The sequence below is a fragment of the Somniosus microcephalus genome, chromosome 1 (genome assembly GCF_052327205.1).
Source record: "Somniosus microcephalus isolate GS21.2 chromosome 1, FLI_Smic_1.0, whole genome shotgun sequence".
Classification (NCBI taxonomy): domain Eukaryota; kingdom Metazoa; phylum Chordata; class Chondrichthyes; order Squaliformes; family Somniosidae; genus Somniosus; species Somniosus microcephalus.
This window is the reverse complement of record NC_140987.1, coordinates 335,132,234-335,147,248: the sequence shown is the minus strand read 5'-3', so window position 1 is coordinate 335,147,248 and position 15,015 is coordinate 335,132,234. Positions and strand designations below refer to the sequence as shown.

Below are 15,015 nucleotides of genomic sequence, written 5' to 3'. Positions count from 1 at the left end.
TGAAGGAATACCTTCAGAGTTGGGGAATTTCTACTAGCAGAACTACCCCGTATAATCCCCAGGGTAATGGACAGTGCGAACGATACAATGGGGTGATCTGGAAGGCAGTTATGTTGGCTTTGACATCCCAGAGCCTTAAGAATACACAGTGGGAAATGGTACTGCCTGATGCCCTGCATTCCATTAGATCATTGTTTTCAACGGCTACTAATGTGACCCCCCATGAAAGGCTCTTTAACTATCCGCGGAGATCTACTACGGGATATTCGGTACCTTCATGGCTTACTATGCAGGGACCTGTGCTGCTTCGACGCCATGTTAGATTGTCAACATATGATCCTTTAGTGGAGGAGTTGGAGCTGTTGGAGGCAAATTCCCAATATGCTCATATTCGATTCCAAGATGGGAAAGAAAGTACCGTTTCAATTAAAGACTTGGCTCCTTGTGGTGGCCAGCCCTCTTCTGAGGATATTAACAATAGTCATGATTCAGATAATGTGGATGCTGTTACAGATACTATGAATATTTCCAATCCGACTGCAGTTAATTATACTTCTATTAGTCAGCCCTCGATGGATGTTCATGACCGTCCCAGTTTACCTCCTGATGGGATTTCTAATCCGGAAACCGTTGAAAATCGGGATATGGATAGCCTTCCTGCAGAAGATACTTCTGTGTCTCCTGGTGTGGGAGGGCAAGGAATTTCACCAAGGTTAAGAAGGTCGACACGAACAAGATATCCGGTCGACCGATTGAAAATGGACTTTTAAATTGATAGTAATGTTTTAAAATTGTTGAAATATTATATTATATTGTTTTAGTTGAGAGATACTTAATACTTATGTGCAATGTTACTATTTGTTGTTGCTCACTTAGTATTGTGTCATGTTGAATAGTTTTATTTTGTCTGTGCATAGTTTTAGTTGTAAATAATTAATTATAAATTGTAAAGGTTATTTAGGTTGGAGTATATTTTAAAAGGAGGGGTGAATGTGGTGATTATCCTTTATGTTTAGTAAGAAGTATTGTGATTGGTTGTTTGTTTCCTGCCTTGGGATATATGTTGTAATCTCATTGGTAGTTGATGTCATGTGATTTGTGGTGGCCATCTTAAATTCAGTTCTTTCCAGCCTTTAGTTGGGACTGGATGTTGAAAGATGTGCTACAGGATTTTTAAGTTAATATAGCCTAGATTAGAAAGGCAAATCTATTCTTTATTTCAGAGACAAAGGCTATCCTTTGTGTACCTGGCTCATGACCCCGCTCCGCGCGCCCACGACCCCTGCTGAAGAGGCATACAACGAGAGCCATCAAGCGACTAGGAACATCATAGAACAAACAGTCGGCGTCCTCAAGCAACGGTTCCGCTGTCTCGATCGCTCCGGGGGAGCCCTCCAGTATTCGCAGGAGCGAGTCTCCCAATTCGTCGTCGTTTGCTGCATGCTGCACAACCTGGCTATCCGCAGGACTCAGGCACTGCCACCTCACGTTGGACCACCACCTCAGGAGGAGGAGCAGGAGGAGCATGAGGAGGAGGAGGACGAGGAGTACCAGCCCAGGAGGGAGGCAGAAAGTCCAAGGGCCGCCCGTCGGCGGCTTATTGAACGTCACTTCTAGGCCCCCTGTCAGGGAATGGCTTGTGCCAATGAAAGAACATGATTGCAGCCGCTCCGCAAGCCCTCAGCCGGTTAAGGCAACAAACACTTCAAAGATCAAACATGGACAATGTTAATAAATAAAATGCTTTATTGTACAAACTCAATGCCCTTCCCACATGAAAACCAAAAACAGACGAAACCCCCAAAATACACTCAAACACATTACTCGCTCCCACAACCTGGAGAGGATTAACAAAACAGTGCAACTAAAATGGCCGTCATCCTCGGCCTTCGTAAAAAACAAACATCACATCCTCGGCCTTCAAAAAACAAACATCCAATTCTCGGCCTTCAAAAAACAAACATCCAATTCTCGGCCTCAAAAAACAAACATCCAATTCTCGGCCTCAAAAAACAAACATCCAATTCTCGGCCTCAAAAAATAAACACAACTGGCCACACATTCGACTTTTTGGCCCGCTAGGGCGATGCCTTGGCCATCTTTGTGTGGCCCCTGCCCGCCCTGCTGCTCCTCCTCAAAGTAAGGCCATTGGCTGCTGCAAGGCTGGGGGCAGGCTCCTGAGGGGCACATGTCGTGACGGCAGATGCCCTTGGGGGTCAGCCTAGTCGAGGTCTGGCCGTCGAGCGGGCGGCTGTTGAATGCTGCAGCTGTGGCTGGCCAGCATCAGTCGCTGCAGCAGCTCCTGGCAGCTCCACTGGGGGAGTGGCAGTGGCGGCTGGAGGAATGGGGGCAAGCTGGCGGATGGCAGGCGCTCGCTGGTCGCCTGAGACACTGGCACTCGCCCGGGCCAGCACTGCAGCATGCGCACCAATCTGCCGAGGGACAGACCGCTGTGCTGCTGCAGCGCGCCAGGTGCCCTGGCGATGCCTGGCTGACACAGCGAGTGTGGCAGCAGTGAGTGCCCGTGTTGCCCTGTTCAGTGACCTCATCAGAGCACCCAGTGACTGCACGGCACCACTGATCAGCTGCCTGAGCTGCCCCGAATGCTGCCCGACTCGCTGCCTGATCTGCCCCGAAGGCCGCCCGACTCGCTGCCTGCTCTGCCCCGAATTCCGCCAAACTGATGGCCTGTGAGGCCCCGACGTCGGCCACACTCCGAGAGAGGGACTCGATGGCCTCAGGCAACCGTGCCACTACCCCCATGAGCTCCGTGTGCCGGCGCTCCGAGTCCGCGGACAAGTCCTCGAGGCGTTCCATCTCCTCGGCGAAGACCATCTCCGGACTGGAGGCCGGACTCTCCCTCTGGGGAGAAGGCTGCCGAGCTGGCCGACCCTTCCTGCGTTGCTGGACGCCGCTGGGCCCAGCAATTGGACTCCCCTCCGACCCTTCCCCCCTCTGGGGAGAAGGCCGCCGAGCTGGCCGACCCTTCCTGCGTTGCTGGACGCCGCTGGGCCCAGCAATTGGACTCCCCTCCGACCCTTCCCCCCTATGGGGAGAAGGCCGCCGAGCTGGCACCCCCCTCCCGCGTTTCTGCAGGCCGCAGGTCCCATGAGCTCCCCTCCCCTCCGACACTTCCGCCACGCTCCCCTCCAGGGAAGACGTGTCCCCTACATTCGCATGGGTTGCCGCGGCTGAGGGTTCCCCTGATGGGCCGCCTCCTCTTGCTCCTCCTCCTCCTCCTCTTCTGAGGGGCTGTCACTAGCAAGTTCAGGGACCTCCTCCTCACCATCTGAAAGCAGGAAGGCACAAGAGTAGCTTTAGAGTGAGGAGAGGGCGTCAGCGAGGGATGCATGAGTGGTGGCATTCAGCGCATTGGTCGGACAGTGGCAAAGGATGTAGATCTGATGCGCAAGTGGGACGAGAGAGGTCCAAAAGGTGATGTCCTTAGCATTGGTGCCCAGAACAGGGTCGGCATCTCCACATGCAACGGGGCCAATCACCCGGCCACCCATGATGCGCTCCACGCGATGTTGCAGCTCGGTGAGCGGCTGGATCTGGGGTCGGCCTCCTCCGGTCGCAGTCCGGCTCTTCTTATTATTGGCCAGCTTGGCCTGCAAGAGAAAGGACGGCCTCTAAGTACAGTGTGTAGCCCTGATCTTGTGTGCACTGCCTCCCATGGTGGAATAGCCTGGCCAGTGTGTCACCCTGATCTTGTGTGCACTGCCTCCCATGGTGGAATAGCCTGGCCAGTGTGTCGCCCTGATCTTGTGTGCACTGCCTCCCATGGTGGAATAGCCTGGCCAGTGTGTTAAGTGCAGAATGTGCAATTGATGTTCATGCCTGTCCCATAGCCATGATCTCATTGAATGGCGGAGCAGGCTCGAAGGGCCGAATGGCCTACTCCTGTTCCTATCTCTATGTTTCTATGTTTCTATAGCTGCTGCATGAGGGCTGGCCATTAGGGCTTTCAGGTCCCTTTGCCCATAATGTGAGGTGCACATGCAAGGATGAGGAGGACACTGGAAAGGGTACTCACCCTGACAATCCGAGTGAGGTCATTAAACTTTTTGCGGCATTGGACACCGCTCCTGGGGACCTCGCTGTTGGCTGACACCTTGCTGGCGACATGCCTCCAGGCTCTCCGGTAGACGCGGCCCGGCGCCTTCCTGCCATTGTCCGGGTACAAAATATGGCGCCTCTTCTCCACAGCACCAACCAGCACACTCAGATCAAGCTCTGAGAAGCGCTGCGCTCGTTCACGGGCCTTCTGCATGGCTTCAGGCGCTATTTGGGTCCAGCAGCAGTGTTCAGGCCTAGCTGGAGGGCTCCACTATCCAGGGCGTGGCAGCAGACCAAGTCGACCCTTCCCCCTTAAGAGCTGGCCGGCGCCAGGGTGTCTGCTGTCAATCACAAGATGGCCGCACCTGCGCTGCGCCCGGCCTCGGCGCTCTCGCTCAGCACCTCCGGCTTAGCGCCTAAAGAGAGGCGTGCAGCGCCAGTTTTAGCGCTCGAGCAAACTCTTAGGGCGAAGCTAATGAATATCCGAGAAGTGGCCTCGATTTTGCGCCGGGCGCAAACTTTAGCGGCCGCCCGACTTTACCGCCCCAAAAGTGGCTACAATGAATTTCTAGGCCAGTGAGTTTCCTGTTGCCTGGGGAACATGTGGATCATCCAATAATTCAAATTAAACAATCGAAATTAAACAGCTCCAGATGCTTGAAGAAAATTCAAATGAACATCCAATCAATGGGAGTAGGATGCGGCAAAGGTGGATCACCAAAATAACCGAACTACGAAAACAGCCGAGCAAAATCTCCAGAGAATCTACACTCATATTTACATTCACAGCACAGGGCTCAAGGTGTACCATGCTGCCTAGCATAGTATACCCCATACTTCATCTGTTCTCCCAGACTCACCTGTGCTATCCTGGGATAATGTCTGTTCTCCCAGACTCACCTGTGCTATCCGGTGATACTCTCTGTTCTCCCAGACTCACCTGTGCTATCCTGGGATAATGTCTGTTCTCCCAGATTCACCTGTGCTATCCGGTGATACTCGCTGTTCTCCCAGACTCACCTGTGCTATCCGGTGATACTCTCTGTTCTCCCAGACTCACCTGTGCTATCCGGTGATACTGCAGGTTAATGACCCTGGAAACAGCCATCTGGATGCTCCCAAACACCGCCACCACCTCCAGCTTCTTGTCGTCGAAGGATGGCGCTCCATAACTCTGGGGAACAACACCTAACGGTTACTGAAATGCTTGGCTGGGCCTCAACAACCAATGTCTGGAACAGCTGCGCATTGGCATTAACGTACAGTTGAACCACCCACAACCTGCGCTCTTCGATCGCTCTCCTTCCCAAACCCCCAGCTCGCTGCCTCAACAATGCCTGGCCCAGTCCCAATGGCATTTGATGTTCCCACTTTACTTCCCTTCCTCTCCTGAAGATGCTGATTCTTTCTGGGGTCCAATTTCAAAGGGGCTGCCTACCCTCCTTGTATCTCACCGCTCAGGGCACATTCTTCATGTCTTAGCCTAGATACTGAGTGTCGGTACACTATTTAACCATGGGGGCATCACAGCTGAGCCGATCCTGGCATCACCTGACAACCACACACAGGAACTTTGCAGCACCTGTGTGGATATGGAGAATGGGAACTTGGGCTGAATTTTTCCCTCTGTGTCCCAGGGTTCCTGGGCTTTAATTACTTGCCTCCAAGTCCAACCTCAAAATGAGATCTTTATTAAATCCAGTTTCATTGTTTCTCCAAGAGTCACCAAGGTATTGAAAAAATTACATCTGCACAAAGATTCCCTTCACAACAGTCAAGGGTATCAGTCCATAAGAGGTTCCATAATGGTGAGACTCACTCCATATAAAGGTGATACCAAGATTCCGTCTTTATAGTGGGTTCTGATGTCAAGGCTCCCTTGTCAATCAGCTCTAAGGTCCATGTGCAATATACAGTAATGTCCTTGTGCTGTGTACACTAATGCCCGTGTGTAGTATTCACTAATGTACTTGTGTAGTATACACTAATGCCCATGTATGGTGGACATCAGCGGCGGCAGACCTGGGTGAGGCGGCGGCGGCAGAGGAGCGACTAGAAAAGCGGCGAGGCTCAGGTAGGCCCCACAGCGGTGGCGGACTTGGGTGAGGCGGCGGCAGCAGAGGAGCGACTAGAAAAGCAGCGGCAGAGCACACGTAGGCCCCACAGCGGCGGCGGACCTGGGTGAGGCGGCGGCGGCAGAGGAGCGACTAGAAAAGCGGCGGCAGAGTGCAGGTAGGCCCCACAGCAGCGGCGGACCTGGGTGAGGCGGCGGCGGCAGAGGAGCGACTAGAAAAGCGGCGGCAGAGCGCACGTAGGCCCCACAGTGGCGGCGGACCTGGGTGAGGCGGCGGCAGCAGAGGAGCGACTAGAAAAGCGGCGGCAGAGTGCAGGTAGGCCCCACAGCGGCGGCGGACCTGAGTGAGGCGGCGGCGGCAGAGGAGCGACTAGAAAAGCGGCGGCAGAGTGCAGGTAGGCCCCACAGTGGCGGCGGACCTGGGTGAGGCGGCGGCAGCAGAGGAGCGACTAGAAAAGCGGTGGCAGAGTGCAGGTAGGCCCCACAGCGGCGGCGGACCTGAGTGAGGCGGCGGCGGCAGAGGAGCGACTAGAAAAGCGGCGGCAGAGTGCAGGTAGGCCCCACAGTTTACCAATCTCCAAACTCCGAGCTCAGAGGGAGGGAGAGAAGTAAAAAGTAATCGAAGTGTGATGTCACCAGAAAGCAGGTAAGTGATTGGTTGGTGAGTATTTCTCTCTTTTTTAAACTTAAACTCTGTGGTTTATAGTTTCTAGAGTCTCTATGGTGTAGCGGGACCGTTGGTAAACCAGGGCCCTTAAGTATATAATTTAACTGTAGTGTAATTGGTGGGATTGATTTGTTTAATTTAATTTGAATTAATTAAAGGGTATGTCATGGCAGGACAGCTCGGCCCCGTGGAATGCTTCTCCTGCGCTATGTGGGAACTCAGGGACACTTCCTGTGTCCCTGACGACCATGTGTGCAGGAAGTGTATCGAGCTGCAGCTACTGACAGACCGCATTGCGGCGCTGGAGCTGCGATTGGATACATACTGGACCATCCGCGATGCTGAGGACATCGTGGATATCACATTTGATCAGTTGGTCACACCGCAGGCAAAGGCTGCACAGGCAGAAAGGGAATGGGTGACCAACAGGCAGAGTAGTAGGCGCAGGCAGGTAGTGCAGGGGTCCCCTGTGGCCATCCCCCTCTCAAACAGATATACCACTTTGGATACTGATGGGGGGGGGATGGCTTACCAGGGGATGGCAGCAGCAGCCAACTTCCTGGCACCAGGGGTGGTTCTGCCGCACAGGACGGGAGGAAAAAGAGGGGTAGAGCTATAGTAATAGGGGATTCTATTGTAAGGGGAATAGATAGGCATTTCTGCGGCCGCAAACGAGACTCCAGGATGGTGTGTTGCCTCCCTGGTGCAAGTTGTCAAGGATGTCTCAGAGCGGCTGCAGAACATTTTGGAAGGGGAGGGTGAACAGCCAGTTGTCGTGGTGCATATAGGTACCAACGATATAGGTAAAAACCGGGATGAGGTCCTAAAAGCTGAATATAGGGAGTTAGGAGGTAAATTAAAAAATAGGACCTTAAAGGTAGTACTCTCAGGATTGCTACCAGTGCCATGTGCTAGTCAGAGTAAAAATAGAAAGATATTTCAGATGAATACGTGGCTAGAGGAATGGTGCAAGTGGAAGGGATTCAAATTCCTGGGACATTGGAACCGGTTCTGGGGGAGGTGGGACAAGTACAAAACAGACGGTTTGCACCTGGGCAGGGCCGGGACCGATGTCCTAGGGGGAGTGTTTGCTAGTGCTCTGGGGGAGGGTTTAAACTAAAATGGCAGGGGGTTGGGAACCTCAGCGGGGAGACAGAGGAAAGGGAAACAAGGATAAAAGCAAAAGATAGGAAGGAGAAAAACAAAAGTGGCAGACAGAGAAATCAAGGGTTTAAATCAAACATGGCCACAGTAAATAATAATTTTAAAAGATCTAAGAGCATTAAAAAAACAAGCCTGAAGGCTTTGTGTCTTAATGCGAGGAGCATTCGTAATAAGGTGGATGAATTAGCTGCGCAAATAGAGGTAAACGAATATGTTATGATTGGGATTACGGAAACATGGCTCCAGGGTGTCCAAGGCTGGGAACTCAACATGCAGGGGTATTCAATATTCAGGAAACATAGGCAAAAAGGAAAAGAAGGTGGGGTAGCATTGCTGGTAAAAGAGGGGATTAACACAATTGTAAGGAAGGATATTCACTCTGATGATGTGGAATCTGTATGGGTAGAACTGAGAAATACCAAGGGGCAGAAAACATTAGTGGGATTGGTATATAGACCTCCAAACAGTAATGCAGAGATCGGGGATGGCATTAAAAGGGAAATTATAGAAGCGTGCAATAAGGGCACAGCAGTTATCAGGGGTGACTTTAATCTACATATAGATTGGGCTAACCAAATTAGTAACAATACTGTGGAGGAGGAAATCCTGGAGTGTATACGGGATGGTTTCCTGGACCAATATGTCAAGGAACCAACTAGAGATCAGGCCATCTTAGACTGGGTATTATGTAATGAGAAAGGATTAATTAGCAATCTTGTTGTGCGAGGCCCCTTGGGTCAGAGCGATCATAATATGAGAGAATTCTTCATTAAGATGGAAAGTGAAGTAGTTGACTCAGAGACTAGGGTCCTGAATTTAAATAAAGGAAACTACGATGGTATGAGGCACGAGTTGGGTAGGATTGATTGGGGAATGTCACTCAAAGGGTTGACGGTGGATAGGCAATGGCAAACATTCAAAGATCGCATGGATGAACTACAGAATTTGTTCATCCCTGTTTGGCATAAAAATAAAACAAAAAAGGTGACTCAACCGTGGCTAACATGGGAAATTAGGGATTGCATTAGATCCAAGGAGAGGACATATAAATTGGCCAGAAAAAGCAGTAAACCTGAGGATTGGGAGCAGTTTAGGATTCAACAAAGGAGGACAAAGGGATTAATTAAGAGGGGGAAAATAGAGTATATGAGTAAGCTTGCAGGGAACATAAAAACTGACTGTAAAAACTTTTATTCATATGTGAAGAGAAAAAAATTGGTGAAGTTAAGCATAGGTCCCTTGCAGTCAGAATCAGGGGAATTTATAATGGGGAACAAAGAAATGGCAGACCAATTAAATACATACTTTGGTTCTGTCTTCAAAAGGAGGACACAAATAACCTCCCAGAGATGCCGGGGAACATAGGGTCTAATGAAAGGGAGGAACTGATAGAAATCAGTATTTGTAGGGAAATGGTGTTAGGGACATTGACGGGATTGAAGGCCGATAAATCCCCAGGGCCTGATAATCTACATCCTAGGGTACTTAAGGAAGTGGCCCTAGAAACAGTAGATGCATTCCTGGTCATCTTCCAAAATTCGATAGACTCTGGAACAGTACCCATGGATTGGAGGGTAGCTAATGTTACCCCACTGTTCAAAAAAGGTGGTAGCGAGAAAGCGGGGAATTACAGACCGGTAAGCCTGACATCGGTAGTGGGGAAAATGCTAGAGTCCATTATAAAAGATGTAATAGCAGAGCACTTGGAAAACAGTGACCGGATCGGACCAAGTCAACATGGATTTACAAAAAGTAAATCATGCTTGACTAATCTACTGGAATTTTTTGAGGATGTAACTTGTAAAATAGATAAGGGAGAACCAGAGGATGTGGTGTATTTGGACTTTCAAAAGGCTTTCGATAAGGTCCCGCATAAGAGATTAGTGTGTAATGTTAAGGCACATGGGATTGGGGGCAAGGTATTGACTTGGATAGAGAACTGGTTGGCAGACAGAAAGCAAAGAGTTGGAATAAACGGCTTTTTTTCCAAGTGGCAGGCAGTGACTAGTGGGGTACCGCAGGGGTCGTTCCTTGGACCCCAGCTATTCACAATATATATTAATGATCTGGACGAGGGAACTAGATGTAATATCTCCAAGTTTGCAGACGACACAAAGCTGGGTGGGCGTGTGTGCTGTGAGGAGGATGCTGAGAATCTCCAGTATGATTTGGACAGATTGGGTGATTGGGCAGAAGCATGGCAGATGCAATATAACGTGGATAAATGCGAGGTTATCCACTTTGGTGTCAAAAACAAGAAGGCAGGTTATTATCTGAATGGTAATAGATTGGGAGAAGGGGAAGTGCAACGAGACCTGGGCGTCCTTGTGCACCAGTCGCTGAAGGTAAGCATGCAGGTGCAGCAGGCGGTTAAGAAGGCAAATTGTATGTTGGCCTTCGTAGCGAGAGGGTTTGAGTACAGGAACAAGGATGTTTTGCTGCAGTTGTACAGGGCCTTGGTGAGACCACATCTTGAGTATTGTGTGCAGTTTTAGTCGCCTTATCTGAGGAAGGATGTTCTTGCCATGGAAGGAGTGCAGCGAAGATTCACCAGGCTGATACCTGGGATGGCAGGAATGACGTATGAGGAGAGATTGGGTTGATTGGGCTTGTACTCGCTGGAGTTTAGAAGAATGAGAGGGGATCTCATTGAAACTTATAAAATTCTAACAGGACTAGACAGATTAGATGCAGGAAGGATATTCCCGATGGTCGGGGAGTCCAGAACCAGGGGTCACAGTCTAAGGATAAGGGGTAAGCCATTTAGGACAGAGATGAGGAGGAATTTCTTCACCCAGTGAGTGGTGAACCTGTGGAATTCTCTACCAAAGAAGGCAGTAGAGGCCAATTCATTAAATATATTCAAGAAGGAGTTAGATATATTTCTTAAGGCTAAAGGGATCAAGGGATATGGAGAGAAGGCAGGAACAGGGTACTGAATTTGGATGATCAGCCATGATCTCATTGAATGGCGGAGCAGGCTCGAGGGTCCGAATGGCCTACTCCTGCTCCTATCTTCTATGTTTCTATGGCCCACACAGTATACAGAGACACTCACGTCATTCTCCTTTGTTCCTCCCCAGAAGTTGATTCCGCCAGCGTAACTGGGGATGTTGAGCACCGCTAACCCCTGGAGACTGGGGAGTGAGATGGACACTCCGTCACACTGCAACACAAAAACAGAGACATATCTGTAGGGACACCCATCCACACACCTGAAAAACAGCATCTGGGAAGATTCATGTATCAAACAGTACAAGACCCTGTCAGACAAAATGGATCCAGCAGATCCTCTACGGTCCGAGGATTCAACTATAATAGATAACCGTTTCTGTTGTGATGTCCATGTTCTTTAATTCGTCATTATCTTTTACAGTGCTGTACAAGTCTGGGTTACCACATGCTGCAGTACTGGACCTTGTTACATAAGAACATAAGAAATAGAAGCGCATTCAGCCCCTCAAGCCTGCTCCACCATTCAATAAGATCATGGCTGATCTTCTACCTCAACTCCACTTTCCCGCACTGTCTCCATATACCTTGATTCCCTTAGTATCCAAAAATCTATCGATCACGGTCTTGAATATACTCAACAACTGAGCATCCACAGCTCTCTGGGGTACAGATTTCCAAAGATTCAGAAACCTTTGAGTGAAAGAATTTCTCATCTCAGTCCGAAATGGCTGACCCCTTATTCTGAGACTGTGACCCCTGGTTTAAGACTCCCCAGCCAGGGGAAACTGCCTCCCTGCATCTACCTGTCAAGCCCTTTAAGAATTTTATATGTTTCAATGAGATCACCTTTCATTCTTCTAAACTCTAGAGAATATAGGCCTAGTCGACGCAATCCCCTCATCCCAGGAATTAGTCTAGTGAACCTTGCTATAAGGTTTCTTTGCTACAAGATCAATTTTTTCACACAAAGGGTAGTGGAAATTTGGATCTCCCTCTCCCAAAAGGCTGTGGATCAGTTGAAATTTTCCAAGAATGAGATCAACAGATTTTTGTTGGGTAAAATTATCAACGGATATGGATCAGAGGTGTGTAAATGGAGTTGAGGTACAGGTCAGCCATGATCTAACTGAATGGTGTAACAGGCTCGAGGGGCTGAATGGTCTCCTCCTGTTCCTATATTGCGAACTTTGATTTATATTGGCCCTTTAATGTAGTGAATGCCCCAAGGATCCTTTACAGAGAATAGAAGAGATAGGGAGGTGACTGAGGGCCTGTTTGAAACAATGGGTTTTGAGGGGCTTCTTGAAGGTGGGTTGGGGGTGAGGTAACATGTGGAGGGGTTTGGGGAGAAAGTTCTGGAGTGTGGGACTAAAATGTCTGAGGCTCTGCCAATGGAGTGAGTGAGCAGGAGAATACATAGGCCAGCATCAAAAGATTGGAGGACATGGGCTGGAACACAGGGCTGGAAGCGGTTCCAGAGATAGGGTGGGGTGAAGCGGTAAACTTATTTTTTTTGTCCCTAAACTGCCTCAACCTTTTCATTCACTCCTCATCCCAGCCCTTCCCTCATTCCAGCCAGTCCCTAATTCCCATCCTGTTCCTCATCCAAACCCTTCCCTCATTCCAGCCAGTCCCTAATTCCCATCCTGTTCCTCATCCAAGCCCTTCCCTCATCCCAGCCCTTCCCTCATTCCAGCCAGTCCCTAATTCCCATCCTGTTCCTCATCCCAGCCCTTCCCTCATCTCAGCCAGTCCCTCATCCCAGCCCTTCCCTCATTCCAGCCAGTCCCTAATTCCCATCCTGTTCCTCATCCAAGCCCTTCCCTCATTCCAGCTCTTCCCTCATCTCAGCCAGTCCCTCATCCCAGCCAGTCCCTAATTCCCATCCTGTTCCTCATCCCAGCCATTCCCTCATGCTAGCCTTTCCATATCCATCCCAGCCCTTCCCTCATTCCAGCCCTTCACTCATCCCAGCCCTTCCCTCATCCCAGCAGTCCCTCATCCCAGCCAGACCCACATTCCAGCCAGTTCCTAATTCCCATCCAGTTCCTCATCCCAGCCCTTCCCTCATTCCAGCCCTTCCCTCATCTCAGCAGTCCCTCATCCCAGCCAGTCCCACATTCCAGCCAGTTCCTAATTCCCATCCAGTTCCTCATCCCAGCCCTTCCCTCATTCCAGCCCTTCGCTCATCTCAGCAGTCCCTCATCCCAGCCAGTCCCACATTCCAGCCAGTTCCTAATTCCCATCCAGTTCCTCATCCCAGCCTTCCCATATTCATCCCAGCCATTCTCTCATTCCAGCTCTTCCCTCATCCCAGCACTTCCCTATTGATCGCAGCCCTTCCCTTAAGCCAGTGCTTCCCTACTCATCCCAAACTTTGTGGACTCAACCCAGCCATTCCCTCATACCTGCCCTTTCCCACTCATCCCAATTCTTCCCTACACATTCCAGCTCTTCCCTCATCCCAGCCCTTCCTTACTCATCCCAGCCCTTCCCCTCCCTTATTCCAGCACTTCTCTACTCATCCCAACCCTTCCATAATCCCAGCCCTTCCCTCATCCCAGCCCAGACGCTTTATCTTCTGGTAGATTTTCTCCTGTCTGACGCCAGCTCTGAGCAGGCTCAACTTTTCCATGAAGCTCCTGCCCACACAGCTGTTCTCCATCCACTGCCTCTTCAAACATTCCCAGGGCAGGTACAGCACGGGTTAGATACAGAGTAAAGCTCCCTCTACACTGTCCCATCAAACACTCCCAGGGCAGGTACAGCACGGGTTAGATACAGAGTAAAGCTCCCTCTACACTGTTCCATCAAACATTCCTAGGGCAGGCGCAGCACGGGTTAGATACAGAGTAAAGCTCCCTCTACGCTGTTCCATCAAACACTCCCAGGGCAGGTACAGCACGGGTTAGATACAGAGTAAAGCTCCCCCTACACTGCCCCATCAAACACTCCCAGGGCAGGTGCAGCACGGGTTAGATACAGAGTAAAGCTCCCTCTACACTGCCTCATCAAACACTCCCAGGGCAGGTGCAGCACGGGTTAGATACAGAGTAAAGCTCCCTCTACACTGTCCCATCAAACACTCCCAGGGCAGGTACAGCACGGGTTAGATACAGAGTAAAGCTCCCTCTACACTGCCCCATCAAACACTCCCAGGGCAGGTGCAGCACGGGTTAGATACAGGGTAAAGCTCCCTCTACACTGCGCCATCAAACACTCCCAGGGCAGGTGCAGCACGGGTTAGATACAGAGTAAAGCTCCCTCTACACTGCCCCATCAAACATTCCCAGGGCAGGTACAGCACAGTTAGATACAGAGTAAAGCTCCCTCTACACTGTCCCATCAAACACTCCCAGGGCAGGTACAGCACGGGTTAGATACAGAGTAAAGCTCCCTCTACACTGTCCCATCAAACACTCCCAGGGCAGCTACAGTGAGGGTTAGATACAGAGTAAAGCTCGCTCTACACTGTCCCATCAAACACTCCCAGGGCAGGTACAGCATGGGTAAGATACAGAGTAAAGCTCGCTCTACACTGTCCCATCAAACACTCCCAGGGCAGGTACAGCATGGGTAAGATACAGAGTAAAGCTCGCTCTACACTGACCCATCAAACACTCCAAGGACAGGTACAGCACGGGTTAGATACAGAGTAAAGCTCCCTTAACACTGTCCCGTCAAACACTCCCAGGACAGGTATAGCATGGGTTAGATACAGAGTAAAGCTCCTTCTACATTGTCCCATCAAACACTCCCAGGGCAGGTACAGCATGGGTTAGATACAGAGTAAAGCTCCCTCTACACTGTCCCATCAAACACTCCCAGGGCAGGTACAGCACGGGTTAGATACAGAGTAAAGCTCCCTCTACACTGTCCCATCAAACACTCCCAGGGCAGGTACAGCACGGGTTAGATACAGAGTAAAGCTCCCTTAACACTGTCCCGTCAAACACTCCCAGGACAGGTATAGCATGGGTTAGATACAGAGTAAAGCTCCTTCTACACTGTCCCATCAAACACTTCCAGGACAGGTACAGCATGGGTTAGATACAGAGTAAAGCTCCCTCTACACTGTCCCATCAAACACTTCCAG

General features: G+C 50.3%; 1 protein-coding gene across 1 annotated transcript in view; it reads right to left on the bottom strand.

Moving 5' to 3' along the window:
• Positions 1–15,015, bottom strand: part of LOC147124917 (diacylglycerol kinase delta) — a 225,075-nt gene that overhangs the window by 92,354 nt on the left and 117,706 nt on the right. The window contains exons 18-19 of the mRNA XM_085988140.1: positions 11,023–11,130; positions 5,120–5,233 (exon numbers count right to left, since the gene is read on the bottom strand). Coding sequence (XP_085844266.1) covers positions 5,120–5,233; positions 11,023–11,130 — 222 coding nt within the window. The remainder of the gene's footprint in view (positions 1–5,119; positions 5,234–11,022; positions 11,131–15,015) is intronic.